Raw genomic sequence first — 23,613 nt, 5'->3', positions numbered from 1 at the left:
GCCTTCCGCCTCTGTTCTCGATCTATTTTGGTTCAAAAAACTCTGTCAAGGAGCTCAGCTCGCAGAGCTGCTAGCAAGCACGAGCTAACAACTCTGTCGACCCCTAGCCAGCTCTCTGTCATGCTCATCTCCACCTCCTCCTGGTTTCATAATTATCTCACCTGTGGCCACTTTTCCTAATTACCTCCTGTGTTTAAAACCTGGTCATTTCCTCCACTCGCTGCTGGTTCATTGTCACTTTCTCGTTCCATGCTCTGTCCGGTTGTCCTCCCGTCTTGTCTCAGGTTTGCTCATGTCTTGTTTCTGGATTTTGTTATGTTTAGTTTGCTGCCATGTCAGCCTTTGTTTTGTGTTTATTGTAAATAAATTAGTTTTCTTTCAGTTCTTACAATGACTCTGCGCTCTGGGTTTGCGTCCTTTTCCCCACACCATGACATTTTCAAGGTATTAAAGTGTTAACAACTGCACATTTTTACCATTACGCCTCAGGACTGGCTTTAGGGTGAGTAATTGAAATGATTCACAGTTTGTGTTACAGTTTAATGTGGTTGTAGCAGAGAGTCATTCCCAAAACACACTCAAAGTTTTACTCATTGCACAACAAGAAATATCTCATTAAAAGTTTCAGAAAGGAACTAGAAGCACTCGGAGAGGGCAAACCTCTGCTAAGGCCATAGCCTCATTAAAAAATAGTCAACCCAAACATTTCATAAAAATTTCATAATAATCTGTTCATTTCTGATTTGGTTTTGGTTTATTATGTTCTGCTTTATGGTTAGGATTCCACCAGGTCATGTTTTACACTCTGTTTTTCTTTCTTCCTGTTTTAATGTGAAAATACTGTTTTGAAGAGGCCTTTTCTGGGAGCTCAGTTACAATGGAAGTCAATGAGAGTTTGGTTGTGTGCACCCTGTCCTCTGGGGGGGATTGCAGAGAAAACTAACCCCCCCCCCCCCACACACACACACACACACACACACACGCACACACATCTAATTGTAAAATTTAAAATGAAATGTGTACAGCTGCTAATAAATGGTATGTTGCCTTCAGCGATGACTCTTGCGTTATTCTTGTTGTGGATTACAAATGGAAGCCAGTTGCATGAATTTTGGATCAAAGCTTTCAAACGCCTTCAGAAATGACTGCGTGCTGTCGTCAGGACTATCTATGGCGTCCACATCGGAAAGGTTGCTGAGTTCCCCCTCGTCTTCATACAGATGGTACTCATCAAGTGCCGCTGCCTCTTCCTTGCTTTGGAGTGAGAAGAGGCTCTGTAGAAAACATCAAACCAAGAAACTTTTTTTTATACAAATCATGCTTTTAAATGTTGAGCAAAGTGTGTAATAAAACACTAACCTGTTGCACTAGAACACTCAGAGATCTCAGGTTGACAAATTCCCTGCGGGCAAAGAAACTCTCCCTTTCTGTGTTGAGCTGTAAGAAAAGTTACATTTTACTTTTCAATGTGTGACAAAAAAACAAAGTAAGCAACTGTTTCAACAACTCTACCTTGTAGTTCCTGGTTGCTCCATAATTCCAGCTCTAAACAGACAGAAGTATAAATGTATTTTCATATATATAAATGTTCTGAAGACATGAATTGGCTTTTAATGGGTGCATTACTGTATTATCCCAGTTGGCACTGGTTGCGTGAAGGTTGTTTCTCTCAGAATGGCTCCACCTCCCCCGTCCGTTCTGTTAACGACAGCGTCAACTTGTTATCTATTCATGCCTCTTCACATTAGGGGAGTATGTGGTCTCTCCAGTACAGGTAGCAGTTTTATTTGCCAGTAAATCTATTTCTTTCCTTCACTTTTCTTATGTTAGATTAAATTGTGAATGGTTATCTCTTGTACTTACCAAGTATGATTCTTGATTCAAGTAGTGTGAATACTGTGTTTTTGAATTTATCTGCATTTTCGATGAGTCATGTCTGAAGATGTTTTCACTAAGAAATACCTTTAAGGGAAAAAGAAATGGTCAGTGTTATTCACACTGATATCTCTGCTATGCAACACGTTCCTTAGATACAACCTTGCAGTCTGTTCCTGATGTCTCAGTGTTGTAGGTCTTTAGGCTTTCTTCTTGGCTCGTTTACATCTGTTGGTGCTCTTTGTTGCAGGATAAGCCAAATGCCACAAGCAGTAGTGCTGTTGAAATATATGCAACTGGAGTTGTAACAATACATTTAATTGGTGTGCTCTAACACTAAATGATCTGTGCCTCCATTCTTTACCCAAAAGTAAAACCAGTGAGAGGAACGCTATGCCGGCAGCGCCCCAGCCAGCTGTTGTCGGACTGCTTCGAGAACGGCAGTTGCGTGTCACCGAGCAAGTGCACACAGTCACATTAAGACTGTAAACACCGTACTGTCCCTGCAGGTCTGAAATCTTCAGTTCAAGTGTGTGAAAGCCAGCCTGAACATTGAGCTCCTTCACCAAACCCGCTGTAAAACCTATTAGAACACAATAAGGTTGTTTTGTTGTTTGGGTCATTTGCTGTCACATTTCTCTATATTTTAGGGCTGTTTCTACCATATGAAAGATCCAGCTTCCATTTTCCTTCAACATTCCCCAGCAGTTCAAATCTGAAAGGCCCTCCGTAGGGATCTGCATCTGCATCAGAGGCTGAGATGTTTGTGGTGGTGGGACCATCTGACATACATACATCCACAAACTCCACTTCTGGCCGTGGCAGGTTGTCGTTTTCATCAACTAGGTGGATGTGAAGTGTAGCTGTGCCTGTCATTGGTGGATCACCTGTTCAGAATATTAAAAAAGTTTTAGAAAACAGTTCATTTATTTTATTACAATAATGTTTAAACTGTGTGTTTACCTTTATCCACTGCATGCAGTAATAAGGTGTAGACGCTGTCAACAACATGAGGGGATTCTCTGTCGCATGTCTGTATGGTGGTGATGTTACCAGTGTTGGGATCGATCTTCATCCAGCCTGCAGGATCCTCTCCTATTTTGTATCTGTAGACAAATACAAACACACTTTAAGGAACAAAGATCCAGACTGCAGCTTTAGCATGTGTGTTTCAAAGGTTCATTTACAAAAAGTCTTTTCCAGAACCGAAGTCCGGATCCACAGCTGTCACTTTCGACACCCAGGTTCCAATGGGTGCGTTCTCATGTAGCTTGGCCTTTTTAACGGTCACCTCGAACTCTGGGGGGTCATTTACATCCTCTACTTCGATGACCACGTTTGTTGATACTGGCTGATCGTTACCACCTGGATGTTTACCGTCTTTATTGGTTTCAATTTGCCAAAGATCATTAGCTGTCTTCTGTTTCACTTTACAGAAGAAATATGGCGCTTCGTTTTCAACTGAGATCATCAGCTCTCTGGTTGTCTTTTCTTCATAATTTATTGGCTGAAATCAAACAAGTCTCTTCATTAGAAGGTGAATAAATATAGTGTAAAAAAAAGTACAATGCAGTTTGACAGCGAGCTATACAAAAGCAATGATTGTGTGTGTTGTAATTGTTAGAGTGAATTTACAGTAGGTGACAGGAACGTAATGGAACAAGACAGCAAACTCCCCTCACCTTTACCACAGTCAGGATGCCATCGTTGGTTTCTGGATCTGTCTCTATCTTAAAATTCCCCTCATCATCATTATGTATAGTGTATTTGACTTTCCAAGCTTTGCTGTGGGGGCTGTCCTTGTCCGTCACATGGATCTTTAAAGGAGAGGTCCCAAACTCATCTTCCTTTACTTTGCCAGAACCCTGTTGTTTAAACACAAGGAGTGAAGGTAACAGAATCTTTTTTTTTCTTTTTTCTCATCTTTTAAGTGTTGTAAAAACAAAGTTTATCAAAATAAAGGCATATATTAACTGTGAATTTTGTCATATCAGTTGAAACAGCTAGAACATAAAATAGATTCAATTCAATTTAAAGATACTTTATTAATCCCAAAGGGATATTAAATGTTGTTGTAGCTCATAATTCTGGTTTCGTTAAAGAGTTGTTACAGATGCTGATGGCTGTGTGTGGGAAGGATCTCTTGTAGCAGTCTGTCCCGATGTGTCCTCAGCCCTGGTGTCCTCAAAGAGCCCCACCAGGTGAGCCTTCTTCACTCCGCCGGCTGGGGTGCTCTTGCTGGCAGCTTTGGTGGTGAGCTGCTTCCTGGGAGCTTTACCTCTTGTGGATTTACGGGCAGTCTGCTTGGTTCTGGCTATGACTGGACTTCAGGGTTCTTCACATTTAACACTTGTTGTCATGGTAATGCATCATAACAAAATGTCCAAAAGTAAAAAAGTAAAAATCAGTGAAAATCCTGCAATGCTGTTGAGGATTAAAACATCTGCTTACTGTTTGACCGGTGATGATGGGAAGGTGGTTGTTGCTGTCTTCGATGTGAATGAGAACCGTGGTTGCACTGGACAACTGGACTTTGTCTCCATGGTCTATGGCCTCCACCACAACTGTAATCTCGTTGGCCACCTTGATATGAGGGAAAAAAGATGATTACATGAGCAGAAAAATGCAGCAAAGATTAGATTCAATGTTCAGATATCTTGATTCTTCCTCAGTTTAAACTTTACTCCCAAAACTATACATTACACGTGGTCATTTTTCTTTATGGTGCATTATAGTTTTCTTGAAGTACTTTAGATGCATTTCGACACTACTCAGTGTACACACATTGTAAACATTTGCATACATACCATAACTTAAAAATGTTTTTGTTGGGTGCAGATCCAGCTGAACTGGAAATGCAACATAGACTACAATATTTTTGAGAAGGCAATTGACAAAAGAGCCCTTACATCATAATCCAAACACCCTTTAAATGAGATCAGTCCATTTTTATTAACAAAGAATTCTGTGTCTGGAGACTTGGGGAACACAGATTTGATGTTGTAGTGGAAAGTCGAGTTTGGTGAGTCTAGCTTGTCTATATCGTGAGCCCACACAGTCAAAAGAGAAGCGCCTGTGGTAAAAATGACAAAACAAAGACATGATCAGGCTCTATAAGCAATGCCTAAACATGTACACTGTTTAAAAAAATAAAGGGAACACTTAAACAACACAATATAACTCCAATTAAATCAAACTTCTGTGAAAGCAAACTGTCCACTTAGGTAGCAACACTGATTGGCAATCAATTTCCCATGCTGTTGTGCAAATGGAATAGACAACAGGTGGAAATTATTGGCAATTAGCTAGACACACTCAATAAAGGAGTGGTTCTGCACATGGGGGACCACAGACCACTTCTCAGTACCTATGCTTTATGGCTGATGTTTTGGTCACTTTTGAATGTTGGTGATGCTTTCACAATCGTGGTAGCATAAGACAGACTCTACAACCCACCCAAGTGGCTCAGGTAGTGCAGCTCATCCAGTATGGCACATCAATGTGAGCTGTGGCAAGAAGGTTTGCTGTGTCTGTCAGCATAGTGCTACCAGGAGACAGGCCAGTACACCAGAAGACGTGGAGGAGGCCGTAGGAGGGCAACAACCCAGCAGCAGGACCGCTACCTCCACCTTTATGCAAGGAGGAACAGGAGGAGCACTGCCAGAGGTAGCATGACTGCCATTAGGTACCAAGATGAGATCCTCAGACTCCTTGTGAGACCATATGCTTGTTGCAGTTGGCCCTGGGTTCCTCCTCATGCAGGACAATGCTAGACCTCATGTGGCCGGAGTGTGTAAGATGAAGGCAATGAGGCTATGGACTGGCCCGCTCGTTCCCCAGACCTGAATCCGATTGAGCACATCTGGGACATCATGCCTCGCTCCATCCACCAACATCACGTTGCACCACAGACTGTCCAGGAGTTGGCGGAAGCTTTAGTCCAAGTGTGGGAGGAGATCCCTCAGGAGACCATCCACCACCTCATCAGAGCATGCCCAGGCATTGTAGGGAGGTCATACAGGCACGTGGAGGCCACACACAATACTGAGCCTCATTTTGACGTGTTTTAAGGACATTACATCAAAGTTGGATCAGACTGTAGTGTTTTTCCATTTTAATTTTGTGCGTGACTCCAAATCCAGGCCTCCATTGGTTAATAAATTTGATTTCTATTGATTTTTGAGTGATTTTGTTGTCAGCACATTCAACTTTGTACATTACAAAGTATTCAATGACAATATTTCATTCATTCAGATCTAGAATGTGTTATTTGAGTGTTCCCTTTATTTTTTTTTTTTGAGCAGTGTATTTTAAGAAACAAGGCCTATTTGTTTTTTGCTCTTACCTTGTGTGAGCTTTTCATCAACGGTGATTTCATACAGATCTCTATTGAAACGTGGGGGGTTGTCGTTTATGTCTCGTATTTTGATCTCGATTCCTAATCTAGTGTCGATTGTCATATCTCCTTTTTTGGCTTCAAATCGTAGCTACAAATGTAAAAAAAATATGCAGTTAATGACAATGAAACAGTATTTTACGGACAGTTTGTTGAATATTGATTTGAATCCATGAGACATGATGACACAAGGATGTTTGTATTCTTTCGCAAATTAGGTGAACTGTTAAATGTGTTTAGATATTATGAAGCATAACGATTGATTGATACGTGTTGAGTCAAACCTTGAGCTTATCCCACTTCTCATAGTCCACAGGCTTGTGGACAGAAATTTCCCCCTTCTTCTTATTAATGGAAAGGACGTCAAATGGTTCTTCATCCACTCCTTGGCCATATAGATCAAAGTAGATGCTGTATTGGCGATCAATATCTACCTGCAACACAAATCAAAACATTCTACAGTCATCTTTTATGAGGCTGATTTGACCATTTTAGATTGATCTCTTTTTGAAAACAAGCATTTCATTTTTATCTGAATGACATAAGATTCCATGACTTTGTTCACACAAGGTATTTAATCAAGTTGGAATGTGTTTATTACATTTTGGAAGTTTAATTCAACTTTCTTACATCTTTGATGTTCCTGGTCAAAAATAACCAGTCGTCAGAAATGAACATGCGAGACGTTAGATTTGTAAAATTGACTCCCTCTTTTCTCGCAGGTCTGGTACTTAAAGGTTTTCTGAAGCCTTGCTAACAATTCATGCTAGAGAGTTCAGGTCAATGAGGCTTCAGGCCATAAAAACTAAACTGACCATTTAAATTTGTCTTGTTCAAAAAAACATATACATATTCAAAAAAAAAGGATGTATCAGAGCATTAGTGGCTAATCCAGTGGATATCAAAAGTCTGCACCCTTTGTCAAAATGCTAGGGTTTTGTGATAGAAAAAAAATGAAACAATGAAAATCATTTTAAAACTTTTCTCCATCTTTTACTGAGACATGAACCAAAAAACAAATCAGTTGTGGGGAAACATTAAAAAAAATGTCATAAGCTAGTGTGCAGTTGGGGTTAAATAAGTTGTTGCCAGCTGAAACATAATTGACCAATAGGAGGCTTGTACCTATTTGCTTAGTTAAACTGCAGGCAGTTTATATCAGTCATGAAAAAGGTTTAAAAGAAAAAAATCAGCATTAGACTTTTAATGGAACACAGTGAAGGCAGTCATCAAAAAGTAGAGAAAATGTAAAACAGTGATATTACTGACACCTGGATGTTCCTAAGAAGCTGATGCAAATACAAGACAGAAACTGAACAGAGAGGCTGCTAAAAGGCCTTCAGACACACTTTGTTCTTCTTCAGCTGGAGCTTAGGTTTTAATCATGAATAATGGAATTATAAAAAGCTTAAAATACCTTTTTTTTGCCTTAAATCTTTAGCTGTCTGCTGGAAAACTGAAGTTGAGGAATTCCATGTTTCAAATCAACAGTGATACATACATTCATATCAACAAAAGCTGTGTTCGCCGGAAGAAGGAAGGAGGAGTGGGCAAATATTTATAGTTCAAGGTGTGGCATGCTAACAGACTGCTTCCTAAGACAACCATGATGCAACGACCTGTTGCATTGTTTTGATTTTATATTTATCCTTGTAACTGATTTATTTATTTTTATCGGTTGTGCATGAAATAGTATTGGGGTTATTCTTGGGAGGTGATTTTTAACTGAGAACACCAAACTAATGATGAACACAACAGGCAGGAATTTTATCCAACAAATTGTGTTTTGGGGGTTTGTGTTTGAACGTGTGTAAATGAGTGTTTCTGGTGCAGTTGTCGTCTCTTAAAGTCAGACCAAGTTTATTCGATTTTCTCACCTTGCCCAGGAAGTAGGGGAAGGGTCCTCGGTGTTCCTCTTCGATCTCAAAGGAGTCAATGATCCAAACCCTCTTTTGACGGCTCAGCAGCTCTGAACAAGTTGAGCCTGATAGAAAATGAACCTGAAACACAAAAAGGCAGCTGAACCTGATAAGCAGCAAGCATTCTTGTGGCTGATCCTTTTTCATGTGTTCATTCTTTGGAAACTACTTATATACAACTTGTTGTCCTTTACCATATAAGCCAGGTTCTTCACAGACTTTTTAAAAAATCAGAAAACAGCTACTATGAAGGTATCACAGGATGTGTTTTAGTTAGTTTTAGGACTAATTGTCACAGAACAGAGTGGCACGGTGGTGCACCGTTGCCTCACAGCAAGAAGGTCGGAGGCTTGCCTCCCAGCCTTTCCTTTGTGTGGAGTTTCCATGTTTTCCCCGTGCATGTGTGGGTTTTCTCTGGGTACGCCGGTTTCCTCCCACAGAAACATTTGATCTCAGGTTAATTGGTAACTCTAAATTGTCCCTAGATGTGAGTGAGAGCATAAATGGTTGTTTGTCTCATTTGTCTCTGTGTTTCCGTCCAAGGTGTCCCCCACCTCTCACACAGAGACAGCTGAGGATAGACACCAGCTCCCCGCAAGCCGGAAAAGAAAAAGCAGGTAAGGAAAATAAAAGGATGTCCTAGAATGTGAACCAGAAAACTGAACATCAGTTTTGTACGGTTTGATATCATTTTGTTTCTCAAGATCACAGCCATCAAATTTTACGAAAATTAATGATTAATATTAAAATACCAACAAACAAATAATCACAGATAGATATTTTAAAAATAAAAGCAGAGAGTTTTTGTTTTTTTTTTAAAGTGGAAAGCTTTTCCTACATACCAGCAGAAGGAAGAGAAGCATGATGCTTGTTCAGTGCCTGCAGCTCAGTGTGAGTGGCGGCACGTTCATTTCACCTTTGATGAGACCTAACCCTGGTTTTCCACGCCCACATGCAGGAATATGCTCACTACGGCTTGAACAGAATGTGCTAGTTCCAGATGTTTTAAATGCATACATGCTTTAACATGACATAGTGTGAGAAAGCTCCTATCACTGCACATGTCTGTCATGTGTTTTAAGTGTAAGAACAGTCACACATTTATCAGTCTGGAAACAAGGGATAAATTAAAGGCCTAGCATTCTTTGAAGGAATCTTTATCAATCGCTGCTTTTCTGACAGAATTTTAGACTAAGAGGGTCTTATGATGAGAAATCATGGTGTTATAGTTGCTTTGTTCCAACTTTGGAAATAGCATCTCATGTGATATGATCTATCAGCACTTGGATTATCTGTTGTGGATGACTCTCAGCTACTGCCACACCAAATGTTTGCTTAATATCTTCAACCATCACTGACGTACAGCCATATTGTGTAGGCTAAGGTCGATTAGCTGTGCTGGGTATCTTGACTTAGGTTGACTCTATAAGTTAATTGGCTGTAGATGTACATTCATTTATTGTTTGAGAGTTTCATTGTAGTTCATCAATCTCATGAGATGATTTGCTAACAGACAAACAGGGTTGACTTCAAAAGTTATTGCCAGAATATGAAGCAGAGGTGCCACACAATGTGCTCTCCTCAGAGTGTGTGTTGGGGACAGTGCTTTGCTACAACCACAACACATTTTATCTTAATGTCTGTAAAAATTGGCTGAGTTGCAACCATTTTTGTAGTTTTTACGGTCAGATGGCTGCTTATGCCTTCTTTAGTCGAAAAATGATTCAGTTGCAGAAGTCCGTGCAGTGATTACTTTCTGCAGGTTTTATTCAAATCCCTTCAGTGTCTCATGAAATATTTTGCTAACAGTCAGGTTTAACTTTAATAGGTAATGGCAACCTTTTAATTATAGATCTTAAGCAATGTGAGATTGCTCAGAATATGGGTTGGGCATCAGTTTCAGCTACTACCACACCAAAATCTAGCTCAATATCTGTAAAGCTGACTTAGTTATATCGTCTTTTAACTATATATAGTGATTCTTAGTGTTTAATGAGTTGTCATTAGTTCTTCTATGAGGAAGGCTTGTAGCAGTCTCATATTTTCCTCAAACCATAAATAGTTTCCTGTCTGCACCTGAAGCTCATGTTTACATTCCTTCAGAAGTCTTCAAATAACCAGAATAGTCAGCCTTTTTCTACTGTTCCTTTATTGTTAAAGCAAGACACAAATAGTAAAACCAGGTGTACAAAACTCATTGTGTTTGCAGTGACATTGCAATATGTTGCTTTTCAAAATCTAGTCATCTAATTCTCCAAACACACTTTTTAGGTAAACAACTAAAGCTTTTGTATTTTATTTATTGCTTCAATTTACTGGGTCCTGGTAATAATGTACAAAAATGATCCTTCGGACACTATTCAGAAAAAAAGGGGGCATTAATTTAACCAGATTTGAGTTATTTACATTTTATGGTCCACACAATTTATACTTTACAACCATCAGGGAACTTGCATCTGTCATTTAAAGGAGCCAGCTGAAGATGAGACCTCGTTCAGTCCCCTCCCTGTCCCTGTCTGAGGTGTCCATCATGAACAGCTTCATTCTGCAGAGTTAGCTTCCTGTAAAGATGGATGCAGGTTTGGATTTGTCCTCTCTTCCCTGCCTGGCGACGCTCCTCTCCGCTCGGCTCTGCTGCCCTGTGTCTCCTCCTCGTCTGAGCCCACCAAAGGCGTCTCTGCCCCGTTGATGTTCTGACTGTCAGAGGACGAATCTGAAGAAGTGGAAGACATCCTTGTCTTGCAGTCGAGGCCCTCGAGGACATGCCGAAAAAGCCCATTACTGACTGTCTCCTTGTTGCCTTTCCCTTGGGTTGGATAAAAACACCTTTAGTGGTGCAGTTGTGCTGATTTTGAGCACTGTTCTGATTTTAGTCATCATACCTGTTAGCGGAGAGGTCAGTGACCCCTCGTCTCCCACAGAGCTGAAGAAGACGTCCAGATTGTCTTGATCAGAGATTTCAATCACCTCCATCTGGTCCAGGAGGTCCACGTTCACCTCCATGGAGGAGATGCTGCTGATTGGGGCTGTAAATAGAGGGAAACCAACTAACACACGTTCACTTTGTATCGGCTTATTTCTGAAAAGTGCTATATAAATAAATTTGACTTGACTTGACTTAAACCATGCAGAATTTGTGCTTTTTCACATCATTAAGCAGAAACATGTAACTCACGTCTCTTGTAGTCTCTGATACACAGGTGTGCCGAGGACAGGTAGATGTCCACTTCGTGCTGGATCACCTCCTCAAAGAAGCGCTGCCTCTCCCTGAGCTTCAGCTGCTGCGCTGCGTCCACATCTGGATGTCTCTGAGCGTGCTCTGTCTCTGCTGGACATCACAACAGAAGGACAGAGGGTGAGACATCGGCTCAGTGGGTCGGATGCAGGAATCGAATGCTGGAGGCCAGAAGGGGGAGACATTGAGCTAAAGAAAAGACTTTCTGTTTACATGGAAATAAGTAATTATCAGCTGCCAACAAAATGCAAAAGTTTTGGTTGATGTGTTTGTGTTGTTGTCTGTTTCTAAAATATGACCCAATGCACTGATTTTAATGGCATTTTTAGGAAATAATCATTGAATGTAGGTCTAGCTTGCTCTCCTTAAAATTGACTGTTTATAGCCAATTTGATGTTTACCAATGTCATTTGGCTGTGACAGCCATCTTGGGTTGTCTCCAAAAGTTAATAAGTTGTAAAGGGACATGTCGATACCTATTATTATAGTGAAGCACATCCTTTCCTTCAGACTATCCAAAGAATTGCTGCAGACAGACCATCATATGTAGTTTGGTAAACAGAGCCGCTTCTGAGTTTGTTGTTACAGGCTTCAAACAGGGATTGAGCTAATTGGATGAGGCCTTTGAGTCACTTCTAAACTGGGAATAAAGTGAAGATTATCTGGACAGCGTTAGGCGCAACGATCTCTGCTCTTCTGGAAACACAACAGAGAGAGGTAAACATTCAGCTCAGGATGAAGGTGAGCAGGAAAGTAACACAGGGCATCATCATCCCAGTTGTTTGTGACCTCAGCCATAAAATCTATGCCGTCCTCAAGCGAAAGCAATAAATGCTACAAAACCTTCAGTCCCCGTTCCAAAGCCAGACTGGCACATAGTTGATGTGAAATGAGCAGCAGGTTGTGTTGCAGTGCTGCGTCAGCGCAGCGCTGCCTGTGAGTCAGGCTCGTGTCTGTGATGGTGCAGGACGGGAGGCTGTCACAGCAGCTCCGGGCTGCTCCGTCTGACAGCTCGACAGCAGGGACAGAACCGGTCATGGGACGACTCAGAGCTGTTGAAAGGAAGACGGAGAAAAGGACAATGCGAGCCCCCCTCCCAGGGGCCTGCACAGAGCAGATTCCGGTCAAAGCTGGAATCTGGTTCAATCACATACTGGAACAAAACTTTAATGTGCTTTTTTTTTGTTGTTGTTGTTGCTTCTCTTTTCTTAATAATTTTGAGGTGTTTGCTAGATTGCAACTTGAGCACTTTCTCCTCCCCAGTCTATTAAGACTGTGGGTCACAGAAAAGCTCTTTCTGAGATACTGATAATGAGGATCTTCCTCTTCCTTTTCCTTTCTTTCTTCCTTTCTTCCACAAAATTATCATCACAGCTAATGTCATAAACTTTGAAACGTTTCTCCAGAGGCATAAATTTGTACTTTTTTATAACTGTGTTCTATCTGCAGTTTGGAGTTGCTCACTGTGGAGTTGCACAGGAATTAAACTGTACATTCAATGTCCCAGACACAGACAGAAAAGTTAAGATTTTTTGGCTCTGGTTTGTTTAGACCAGTGACAGAAAGTAGGGATCACTAGTTATAGTCCAAAACTGATCCTGCCTGTTTGACTATCAATCCAATACACGATGGCCGCCACAGCCACCTGACATTAGAAAACACAAAAATGACTCTAATTCAGTCAGTTTTACAGATATTGTATTACAGTTAGTGGTTGTAGCTGAGAGTCCTTCCCAAAACACACTCCAAGTTTTACTCATTGCACAAAATAAAATATGTGTTGGATGTCTGATGCTGTGAGTCTGTGGTGCTCACTTGTCAGTGCACCATTACACCGTCACAGCTCCCATCAGCCTCAGAGCCTCCAGGAAGAGGAGCGCAGCGCTGACAAAGCAAGATGTCAGTCACAATTAGAGCTGCTGCTTTGATCTGTGTTCAAACGAAGAGGCTCTCCGCTGAACAAGTGTGAATGCTGAATTTTTTTGTCTTTTGATGCGAGCGCAGACAGGAGTGAAACAACAGATCTGTGCTGGATTAAAATGCTGCTTGCCGAGGCTGCAGGTTTAAACAAACTGCTCATCCTGGATGCCCACATCACCACCACCCAGTTAAACAGTGATTGATCACAGCATTGATTGTTTAGAGGCTGGTTCTCCGGGGGAGCTAACAGTTAGCTACAGATGTACATCCACGTATTGATTTGGCTTCTTTTTCCAAGTTTTCCACTGGATCACTTTGATCGACATGGCTTCCCTGGCCGCAGACGACCCCTGTGACCTCTGATTAGCACAAGTGCTCACATGGGGAAATCTCCAGCTGAAAGAAAAGCTCAGTCAGAGAGCTTGCAGCTGATGAGATTACACATTCAGCGTGCTGCTGCAGACAACAGAGTCGTTTGTTTCATAGCAAAAGAAAAGGAAAGGTGCATTTAGTATCAACCACCACCAAAGGTGAAGCAGCAATAATGTTGTTATTCATCTGTGTGTGATCGGCTTTAATGTTAAATATATATGTCAAAAATATGTCATAAACTAATGGACAGATTTTAATGAAACTCTCAGAAAGTAATCATTGAATGTACATCTACAACTAATTAGCTTTTGGACTCAACTCCATTCAAGATGGCCACCACAGCTATGAGACCTTAGCTAACACAAAAATAACTATAACTCAGTCAATAGTCAAAGGCTATAACTTCATCCATTTCCATCATGAGGTCAATAAGGCAGGTAATATACAGTCCTTCAAGGAATATTAGGCCTTTACTGACTTTTTTTGTATTTCCTCCCATCTTTTTCTTGGATAATCTAGTCTTCTCTGGGTGTCATTCTCCCAACTCATTTTTATCTTGTCCTGTTCTTTCTCTCTCTATCCCCACTCCTTCCTTCCTCCCTCGTTACCCTGGGACTCGAGAAAGAGAAGAATGCCACAGATCAGAGGTCGGGACCAGCTGCTGCATGACTGGAACCGACAGAAAGTTTTGCTCTGTGGCGGATGTGTCGCCTTGCCTACCCACATGAAGACAAACCCAGCTCCTCCGCTCCGGCAGCAGAGAAAGAAAGGGCCCTTTCAAAGCCAAATAAAGGCACTGATGTAAACCAGTGAGACTGAGTTAACTACTTACTAACCATGATGCCAGTTCCAGGAAATCATATGGGACTGAATCACAGTTTTTACCGTAGTACACACACAAAGCTAATTTAGTTTTAAAATTGATAAAAAGGACAACAACAGGGAGTCTCAACAAGCTGAATTTTTATAAAAACTGTGTCACAATAAGTCAGATCTCATTAAACAGCACAACAAATATATCTGTTGTCCCTTTATGATGGATCAGTGTTCTGTTCTCTTGTCCTCTACACACAGCATTTTTACCAAGTACAAAAATATAAAAAATAAATAAAATTAGGTCATTCTTTGTATCTGTTTAGAGTCCGTACATCACTTGACCCTACACAATTTCAAAAACTGGCTGTAGAGACGCCGGCTTAGAAGCACCAACTGCACAAACAGCAACACTGTGATCCTGAGGCCAAATGAAGGAATAGGAGGCTTGAGTGTCAACCACAGGCAGCCATTAGTCCATCACCGGGCTAAAACAGAAAGTGAGCTCACACACAGGTTCCACTGTGAGCGGGAGAGGGAGGAACAGAGCAGAGAAGATGCTTTTAAACATTAGGTTCAGCTTGTCAGCCTGCAATAATCTAATCAGAGAATGTGCAGACCGCCTGATGTTTAAACTGTAAAAGATGCATGAAGAGAACAAACAAAGTGTTAAAGCTGCTACCTCTGGCTCATCTGAGTCACCATGCAAACATTTCTGGTTCAGTTTTGGTTTATTATGTCCTGTTTTATGGTCATGTTTTACAGTTTGTTTTTCTTTCTTTCTGTTTTATTTTGAAAATACTGTTTTGAAGAGGCCTTTTCTGGGAGCTCAGTTACAATGCAAGTCAATGGGAGTTTGGATGTGTGCACCCTGTCCTCTGGGGGGATTGCAGGGAAAACTGTAAGTCTTACAGCAGTGAAGGGCACACTGGGTGAAAGAGGACAAGAATGTCTATGTTTTGATGTATAAACTGTGTGAGAAATGTTAGACTGCGTGTTGCCACAGTGAGATGCATTCATGTGCCGTTTATCGGAAAATCCAACTTGCTCAGTTAAAAATTGAATTTAAATAATGAACTAAGTTGTGAACGTGTTCATTTGCACAACAACACTGTTTATACCGACATAATGTAACTGTTCTCCATCGTCTTTGTCCTTCTTATTTACTCCGTCTTGAAGTGTAATGTTTGGATGAGACACTGTCTCTTGCTGCCTCCCAGTCTGCAGGCGTTGCTGTTTTCTAAACACTGGGGCACTTGTTTGTTTCTAGAAAAGAGAGATTTCAGATGGACAGGTACCCAACTGTGACAATACAGAGCGAGGGAGGGTGCAAAAACCTAAACCAGTGCCTGAACCAGATGCTTTTCCACAAGTCAGTCCAAAAGCATGAAAATAAAACAAGAAAATATCTGAGCAGCACATAGTGATGGTATCTGTAATATTACATCTTCTTAATGTTTGTATCTGACTAAAGTATATATTGGGTTCCCGTCTCTCTCATGTATCTCGAAAGCAGATATTTATTGAGCAGAGTTTACAGACTCTGAATTTTTAATGTCAACTGTTGGTGTGTGTTTGGTCTAGTCAGTTCATGCCTACGTGTGTGTTTATTTGAATATTAAATCAGGCTGTTTTTGTTGGGACAAAGCTGTGACCAGCACCATCTGACAACAATGACATCACTGTTGACCCTCTCTTTCCTCCTGTCTTGCTGTCATGATTGACAATAGGACTGTTTATGTCCTCAGTAGACTGTCTGGAGTTCTGATTAACACATAATGGCTTTAACAGACAAAGTAGTTTTATTTCCTAAACTGTTAAATCCTCTCCCATATAACAACTCCAGCTGAGCAGCAGAATAAGAGGATTTTCTATTAGTCAGTCAGCCAATAAAATTCAATTCTCTGCCAGTGGCATCAGCTTTGTGTCAGTCAACAGTGTTAATCAGTTGAGTCTGATGTTGAAGGCAAAACAAACTGCTTTAAACTAGCAGCTAAAGATGAAAGCACAGATTTAAGACAGGGGTGCAAACTGCTCTTAAAGCCTCACATTGATTTATCTCATGTCAGTCACTTCTGCATCATAGGACCTCATTGTTGAATTTTCTTGTATTTGTGAGCAAGTTTAAAGTCATTTTCACATAGTAGCATATAGTGTCACACAGTAAATAGTGTTTTATTATGATTTTTACACTCAATCTTTAAGGCATGGAGCAGGATGACTCAGAATGTAAAAAGCCTAATACCTGGGAAATGTGTGGTGCACAATACAACAGACCTTCTTCAGTGCTGTCTGTCTTTGGAGACCAGAATCGTCATCAGGCCACAGTGATGTGCCCCATATGTCAGGCAAGAACACAATTTGACCATCCACCCTTGTGTAAATACACATTGAGACTCATATCAAACTCCACCAAGTACTGATAATGCTGTTTACTGCATCTATGAGGCAACCTCTGTGTCTGGTGACCTTCACTCACTTTTTGACTGACTGTTGGACGCTCCAGCAACTGCCTGATAACACCATCTCTCCGTTCGTAATGCCAACACTTATTCCCCCTTCTGGACGTGCCAGCTCCTTATAAATTAAATCATTTACATAGCCACTGAGGAGCTGCATGTGTACCAAATTACATCCAAATCAAACCGTTTTGTCAGCGAGCGCATTTATTATCAACTTGTGTTTGTTTTTGCCTTGAACTAATTAACTCACTGAATCCATGCACAAGGTTTATTTGATTTTAAACAGTGAAATGGGTGACAGGAGGGACTTGTGCAAGAACAGAATTTAAAGGGAGGAATTGAAGCAAGGGTGGCACAGCAGCACAGTGGTTAGAGCTGTCGCCTCCTAGCAAGATGGTTGCAGGACAGCTTGGGGCCTTTCTGGGTGGAGTTTGCGTCTTCTCCCTGTGTTGACGTGAGTTTACTCCGGGTGCTCCAGTTTCCTCCCACAGACCAAAAACATGCATGTTAAGTTAATTGGTAACTCTTAAATTGTCCCTAGGTGTGAGTGAGAGCGTGAATGGTTGTTTGTCTGGTTTGTCTCCATGTGTCCCTGTGATGGACTTGCGACCTGTCCAGGATGTCCACCCGCTCTCTCGCACAGTGACTGCTGGAGATAAGCACCAGCTCCCCGCGACCCAGAAAGGAGAAGCGTGTAAAGAAAATGGATGGATGGATAGATGAATTGGAGCAAGTCACCAAAAATACCACCTCTCCTGAGAGCATGGTGCAGGAAAAATCAAAAGATGTGGACATGCTGACAGCAGGATCTAAAAATGGAGGGCAGAAGCAGACATGCTAGACTGACTGGTTGAGAGAGGCAGTCCTGCAGATGTGAAGTGAAGGACTGAGGAACTTTGAAGCATGATTTCTGAGTACATGAGGCTGAAGTTTCTCAACATCACTAAACCGTTGCCGGCTTTTCTCTGCATTCAGGGAGACTGCTTCATAAAGTGACCTTTCCACTGCCAAGATCCACACTGGAATTGAAGAAGAGTCACAACACTCATTTGCAGCTCTAGTGCTCTAAATTGGACATTTTATTCTTCAGTCAACACATTGTCAGCTGAACACCCAGTGACTTCTTACCACTTTATCGTTTGAACTTTTTAATTTAAAGCTTGTTTTATCAACAGTTATTTTCAATTATTTGTTTTTGTCCCTATTAAAATTGCTGCAACTAGTATGAATCCAATTTCTTTCAATGTGTTTATCATCCCTTGGTTACTCAATCATTGACCTTACCTGATTTATAAAAATGAACTTACATTAACCTTTTCTTTATATACACATAGTAATGACGCAGTGCAGCACTGGTAATCATGTGACAGATTCCTGTTACACTGCATTGAGCAAGCAGAACAACAAAAAATGTCTAAAATTAGGTCAATAAAGTTTCAGGGCATTACCCAGAATAGTGGTGAAACATCATCTTCAAGGAACAAATGTGGTAAAAAAAAAAAAAAATAAACTAAAAGTTATGACTGGATGGAGAACACTTGAACATCTTAAATGAAATGTTTAAAAACAAGAATCCATCCATCCATCTTTTACCGCTTATCTGTAGTTGGATTGCAGAGGCCACAGATTTATGAGGAAATCTCAAACATCCTTTTCTTTAGCAGCACATTCTCCAGCTCCTCCTGGGGGATGCAAAAGCGTTCCCAGGCCAAAGAGGATACTTAATCCCTGCAGCGGGTTCTGGGTCTGTCCTGAGGTCTCTTCCCATAGAACGTGCCAGGAAAACCTCCAAAGGGAGGCGTCCTAATCATCTGCCCAAACCACCTAAACTGACTCTTTGTTTCTATCCTTGATGGCTCAGGTACATCTTAAGAAGGTAATGCCAGATTATTTCAAATCTGCTGGTGAAGATTTACATAAAGACTTGTCTAACTTGTAATAAGCACAAAATCATGTTGGCATTTTAAAACAATTTATCAGAAACATAAGACATTTCATTATTCTGTCCAAAAATAATCCTGTGGTAAATGCGTGACGTCAAGGTGGTCCAACAAAATACAAGCATGTGTGACTGTTTCAGAGTGAAACATGTATGAGGTTTCGCTCTGCGTGTGTCAGTTGTTCAAGTCATTCCCTGACCAAACAGGTGATCATTTATTACATTTGAAGAAAGTGATGATGTGAACGAGGCTCATCTGTCTCTGTTTTTGAGCTCTGAACATAAGAAGTGTTTGTGAGAGTTAATGAGAGGAGCTGCTCTGTGTCCGGAGGACTGCATAATTTAAACTGTTTAATTAATGTGACTCTTATTAAGTTGTTTCTGCCTGTTAAGTACAACCACACAAAGTCATTTAATTAGCTGCAGACACTCACTTCCCACAGGCACTGTTTGCTCCAGAGTTATCAGGAGTCTTACATCATATAAGCTCCTTTCACTTTGATCAACGCTGATCCTGGTCATTTTTGTTAAGATATTATTTAATTTATTAATTTATTTATTTATTTGTTATCTTTTGCTTTGTTCTTACTGTAGCTTTAACTATTTTTAACTCCTGGTGTTTATATTTATTTTTTGTTTTTTAAAAAGAAGAAGCCATTCTCAGAGAAAACGCCAGTATTTGTTTGGCATCATACTTGCCCTGGATTTGACCTCAGTTTTGAAAACCTTGTCTTTGTTTGAGTCCCCTTTTTTTACGAAAAATAAAGTAATCTGCCTGTCACTATACACGCCTCTAACAATGACAAGATGTCAGTCATGAGAATCTGTCTTGGTGGACTCCAAGGCATCCATTTGTGAACCAAATGCACAAGTTTGAGCCAGCAGAACCGCACTGCAGTCTGCCATCATCAGCGAGCACAGCTATCACAGACTGCTTCTTAGTTTCACTTGTTTCATCTAATTATCACCTATCGACAAGAAGGGCCAAAGGCTGTGAGTATGATTAGAAGGTAACCTAAGAAAGTAATCACTGGATGTACATTTTCAGCTGACTAACTTTTGAAGTCAAGCCAACTGTGTGGCCACCACAGCTAATCTACATTGGCCAATAGAAAAATGGCTATAGCTCAGTCAATTTCCCAGGAATTGAGCTTAAATTTGGTGTGGTAGGAGCTGAGGGTCATCCACAACATGAGCTAACAGGCAGTGCCTAAAGTCTTGGCATGCAAGGTGGTGGGTGAGATGTATTCCTCCAAGGAGTATTAGTTTACGTTTGTTATGTGAGGCCTATGCCTCCAGAGACATCGCTGCACTGTTGTAATCTGTGGTTTGCCTGAGCATTTGGGTTCAGACTGAAATTTCATAATAGCCATTATGCTGACACCTCCAAACCTAATATTATATTTCCATCATTCTCAGCTGTCCATTACCAAAGAGTTGTCATTGGGTTATGTTATTTACAGATTACAGCAACTTTCCTAAACCATGCCAGCACTGCCATAGCACAATAGTGTGTATAAGCTTTCTGTACAGCACTTAAACACCAGTTTTCAGGCAATTGTGATGAAATACTGCACATTTCTATTTGTGTCCCCTTCAGTTCTGACCCTAGGTTGTCATGAGTAGATTAGACAGCACAGCAGTAGGCATAACATACACATTCCTCAAAGTGTGATCTATTAAAGACACAGGATGGTAGGTTTTTCTATACCTCACCAATTTTCTCTTTAAGCAGCATCTACTTCCTCATTGTTATCTGGGTCATGGCCAGTGGGACTGAGCTGATTAAAAATCAAAGGCAGAAACAGTTCCCTCTTCATCCTCTCTGCTGTGTAACTCCCTTCACAGCTGGATGGTCCTTCCCTCCACAGCACAGCACAGCAGCTCACATTCCCAGAACGTGACAGAGCGGACTCCATGAGTACAGCAACAGATGGGAGGTGTCCTGTCCTGGAGTCATACCCCTGATCATTATAAGTCCCCCATAAAATCACCGGGGCTAGTTCAGTGTCAGGTCATATCTGGGTTTGTGTGTTTCTGAAACAGGCTGCGGTTCCCGGGTGGAATGAGTCGACTCTGATGAGATCTGCAGTCGCAATCCCATCAGGAACAAGAGATCTCTGTCTGGAGCAGTGATTTGACCCCAATTCAACCTGTGTGTGTGTGTGTGTGTTGGGGGGAGGAGGGGTATTTGTGTGGATGTTTCCGTGTTCCTGGGAAGGGTGGGACCTGCTCGTCTGGTGAACACAATTTAGGGTCAACGTGACTCAAGGGGATGAGTCAACATTCCCATCAGATTTTTAGGCTCGCTACATTCAATCAGCACAAAGGCAGCTAATAAAGCACTTCATGATCCACGCATACACAACTTTTGCAGCACAATAGTACAACCACAAAGGAATTTTGGTCACAAAGTAACGAGCTGTAAAGAATTGTGTCGTCACAAAGAGCTGATTCTGCTGAGAAGTGTAAAAATGACTTACAGGGCCGTCGCTGGCTGTGGAGGTTGGCTGAAGAGGAGCTCATGATGGTGGAAAGTTATTTGAAAGCAAAGAGCATCAGTCTGAGATGATGAGTGAGAAATGGGGCAGCTCAGCAGTGAGGGAGTTCAGTAAGGATGAACATCTCCCTCCTCCTCTGTGGACTCCAACAGGCTCAAAGCGACTGATACGGACTGCCACCCCGCTGCTCCTCCTTCCTCTGAGTGCAGTCTGAGCCACTCGGATGAGAGCGAGAATAAGTTCTGAGGAGTCGAGCAGCCGACCAATGAGAGGAGGAGGAGGGAGGAGCAGGAGGAGAGCAAAGAAGGAAGAAGAGGAGGGAAGAAGGGATTTATTTAATGGAGTGGAAAATACCAAGCAGGGACAGACACATGCCTCGGTTATTTTCGTCTCCCCACACCGCTTCACTTCTCTCACTTCCTCCTCTCTGGCTTTCTTCTAATGTGATCGGGGATATTTGGACATTTAAATCACTTCCCTGTTCTAACTCAGGGTCCAGTGAGTCAAAAATAATACGCAGTCAGATTCAGAGTGATGATTTCATTAGAACAACAAATCAGAAAAAATGAATGGGACAACAGAAAAATGCAAGTTCTGAAGTAAAAATTGATTCTTTTTGAGTATTTCTTTATTACCTGGTTATTAGAGACTAAGAATCTTGGTAAGTTTGCTCCATTTGATATTTTTCATAATTTTCAAGCCCGCAACACAGTCCAGAAAAGACTCAGAAAGCTGCAGTTTAGGTCTAGCTCTTTAACAAATTAATAAGAAAACATTAAAGCTGTTTAATAACATTGTTTCTTTAAAAGATGGTGATAAATTTGCATATTTTTTCATTCAAAAGGTATAACAACATGAAACGAGTCAAGGAATTTGGATAAATATTCCTGCAAAAAGAGTGAGGGCATAAAAAGACACCTGTGACCTTTGACCCGTCCGAACCATCATCCATCTGCAGCAGGTACAAGCACCTGAGCAGAGGGTTACTGTCAACAATCCACGATACAAGAACTACAATAAAAAGTTATAAATACAACTGTTTCAGAAAATTTGAAACCAAGCAAATCAGAAGATTCATGTCGGTCATCTTTATCCCTCAGTATCCCTGAATCCAGAAAATATGTGAGATGGAACGACAGCATTTCAAAGTCATTTTTTTACAGATCCTACTTGTTTCATAATGCTTTGCAGGGCTAAAATGAATGAGTAATGTTGCTTCGGTTTTGATTTTTCCATCCTCTCAAATTTTATTTTCACATTCAGAGATGTACTTTTTATTTTCAGAACTTGTGAGGATCTCACTTTTTGGATTTTGTTTCTGGGTTTTGGGTTGTTTCTCTGTTCACGTGTCTTGTCTGTTTTGCGCACCTGTCCTGGGTTGTCTGATTATGTCTGTGTGTATTTAAGTGCCTGGGTTTCTGTTATTGATGTCGTTGGGTCCTCGTGATGTATACGTTTCAGGTTTTTGCTATGTCCAAGAGTTCTTGATGAACTTGTGCTGGAAGCACTTTAAGGCTACGTCCAAGGTTTTGTTATCTCCAAATAAAGAAGTTTTTTTGCTACCTCTGCTGCGCTCAGATCCTCTTGTTGTTTCCTGGAACCATGACAGAACTAACTTTCTAAACAAAGCTAGGACTTTAAAAGTCTTTCTAAATAAAAGTGTGACTGGTGTTTTAGCATTTTTGAATGAAAGCTAAAATTATAAGCATAAACAAGTACGTCAATTTGAAATATTTTTGTAGTATAAATATGGAGTGTGTTATGAAAGGTTTCTCTAATGTTATCAATTTTTATTTAATAGTTTTCAATATATTCTGAGAAACAGTGAAACAGTATAAAGAAAATCGGTCAGAAAATTAACAATATGGGTTTTTCTGGTTGCTTACTCGCTAAAGAAAAGATTTTTCCACAATTAGAAACAACTTCCATGTCGACTGACTTGAGTTCAGAATAAGAAGTGAATTATTTCTCTAATCTGTAGCTTTGGTTTTGTGTAGTCCTTCGTGGTGAATTTATTTTTATACTTTCTCTGTAGTCTTTACGTACTGTAATCATGAGGAAAGGAAAACAGCTCAGAGTGTTTTAGGCTTAGAATCAGATCATATGAAAAATGTGTTTGATATGGCAGCAATGTTTTTATAAATTCGTGAATATTGTTACAAAAGTGTTTCATTTTGCTAA

General features: G+C 40.8%; 2 protein-coding genes across 4 annotated transcripts; both read right to left on the bottom strand.

The window, feature by feature from the left end:
- Positions 1-519: 519 nt before the first annotated feature.
- On the bottom strand, positions 520-9,088 carry cdh27 (cadherin 27). Of its 3 annotated transcripts, none has more exons than XM_017425155.3 (17): positions 9,033-9,088; positions 8,149-8,271; positions 6,556-6,705; positions 6,221-6,362; positions 4,785-4,948; positions 4,327-4,458; positions 3,558-3,740; positions 3,063-3,382; positions 2,839-2,981; positions 2,538-2,762; positions 2,240-2,458; positions 2,038-2,153; positions 1,864-1,962; positions 1,627-1,698; positions 1,513-1,545; positions 1,360-1,437; positions 520-1,274 (listed from the first exon to the last, which is right to left on the bottom strand). In XM_017425155.3, the coding sequence occupies exons 1-12, from the start codon at positions 9,051-9,053 to the stop codon at positions 2,098-2,100; spliced, it is 1,878 nt and encodes a 625-aa protein (XP_017280644.1). In that variant the 5' UTR covers positions 9,054-9,088; the 3' UTR covers positions 520-1,274; positions 1,360-1,437; positions 1,513-1,545; positions 1,627-1,698; positions 1,864-1,962; positions 2,038-2,097. The 3 variants fall into 3 exon arrangements, with proteins under 3 accessions (XP_017280644.1, XP_037831483.1, XP_037831482.1); XM_037975555.1 differs by lacking the exon at positions 9,033-9,088 and adding an exon at positions 8,385-8,675; XM_037975554.1 differs by lacking the exon at positions 9,033-9,088 and having other exon boundaries at positions 8,149-8,675.
- Positions 9,089-10,443: 1,355 nt separating this feature from the next.
- Positions 10,444-21,648, bottom strand: LOC108241180 (dysbindin-like). Its single transcript, XM_017425167.3, has 4 exons — positions 21,415-21,648; positions 11,366-11,518; positions 11,073-11,216; positions 10,444-10,996 (listed from the first exon to the last, which is right to left on the bottom strand). The coding sequence occupies exons 1-4, from the start codon at positions 21,455-21,457 to the stop codon at positions 10,731-10,733; spliced, it is 606 nt and encodes a 201-aa protein (XP_017280656.1). The 5' UTR covers positions 21,458-21,648; the 3' UTR covers positions 10,444-10,730.
- Positions 21,649-23,613: the final 1,965 nt, after the last annotated feature.

This window comes from Kryptolebias marmoratus, linkage group LG4 (genome assembly GCF_001649575.2).
Source record: "Kryptolebias marmoratus isolate JLee-2015 linkage group LG4, ASM164957v2, whole genome shotgun sequence".
Lineage (NCBI taxonomy): Eukaryota > Metazoa > Chordata > Actinopteri > Cyprinodontiformes > Rivulidae > Kryptolebias > Kryptolebias marmoratus.
Note: the sequence above shows the minus strand (reverse complement) of the source record. Positions and strands in the feature narration are given on the sequence as shown.

Coding starts and splice junctions, on each gene's coding strand:
- cdh27 (XM_037975554.1), bottom strand. CDS start 8,337: ATGAAAAAGGATCAGCCACAAGAATGCTTGCTGCTTATCAGGTTCAGC. Junction 6,363..6,555: donor AGAAGTGGGATAAGCTCAAG/GTTTGACTCAAC, acceptor TTACATTTGTAG/CTACGATTTGAAGCCAAAAA. Junction 4,459..4,784: donor AAGGGTGTTTGGATTATGAT/GTAAGGGCTCTT, acceptor CCTCATATCAAG/GTGGCCAACGAGATTACAGT.
- LOC108241180 (XM_017425167.3), bottom strand. CDS start 21,457: ATGAGCTCCTCTTCAGCCAACCTCCACAGCCAGCGACGGCCCT. Junction 11,217..11,365: donor TATCAGAGACTACAAGAGAC/GTGAGTTACATG, acceptor CTCTATTTACAG/CCCCAATCAGCAGCATCTCC. Junction 10,997..11,072: donor ACTGACCTCTCCGCTAACAG/GTATGATGACTA, acceptor ATCCAACCCAAG/GGAAAGGCAACAAGGAGACA.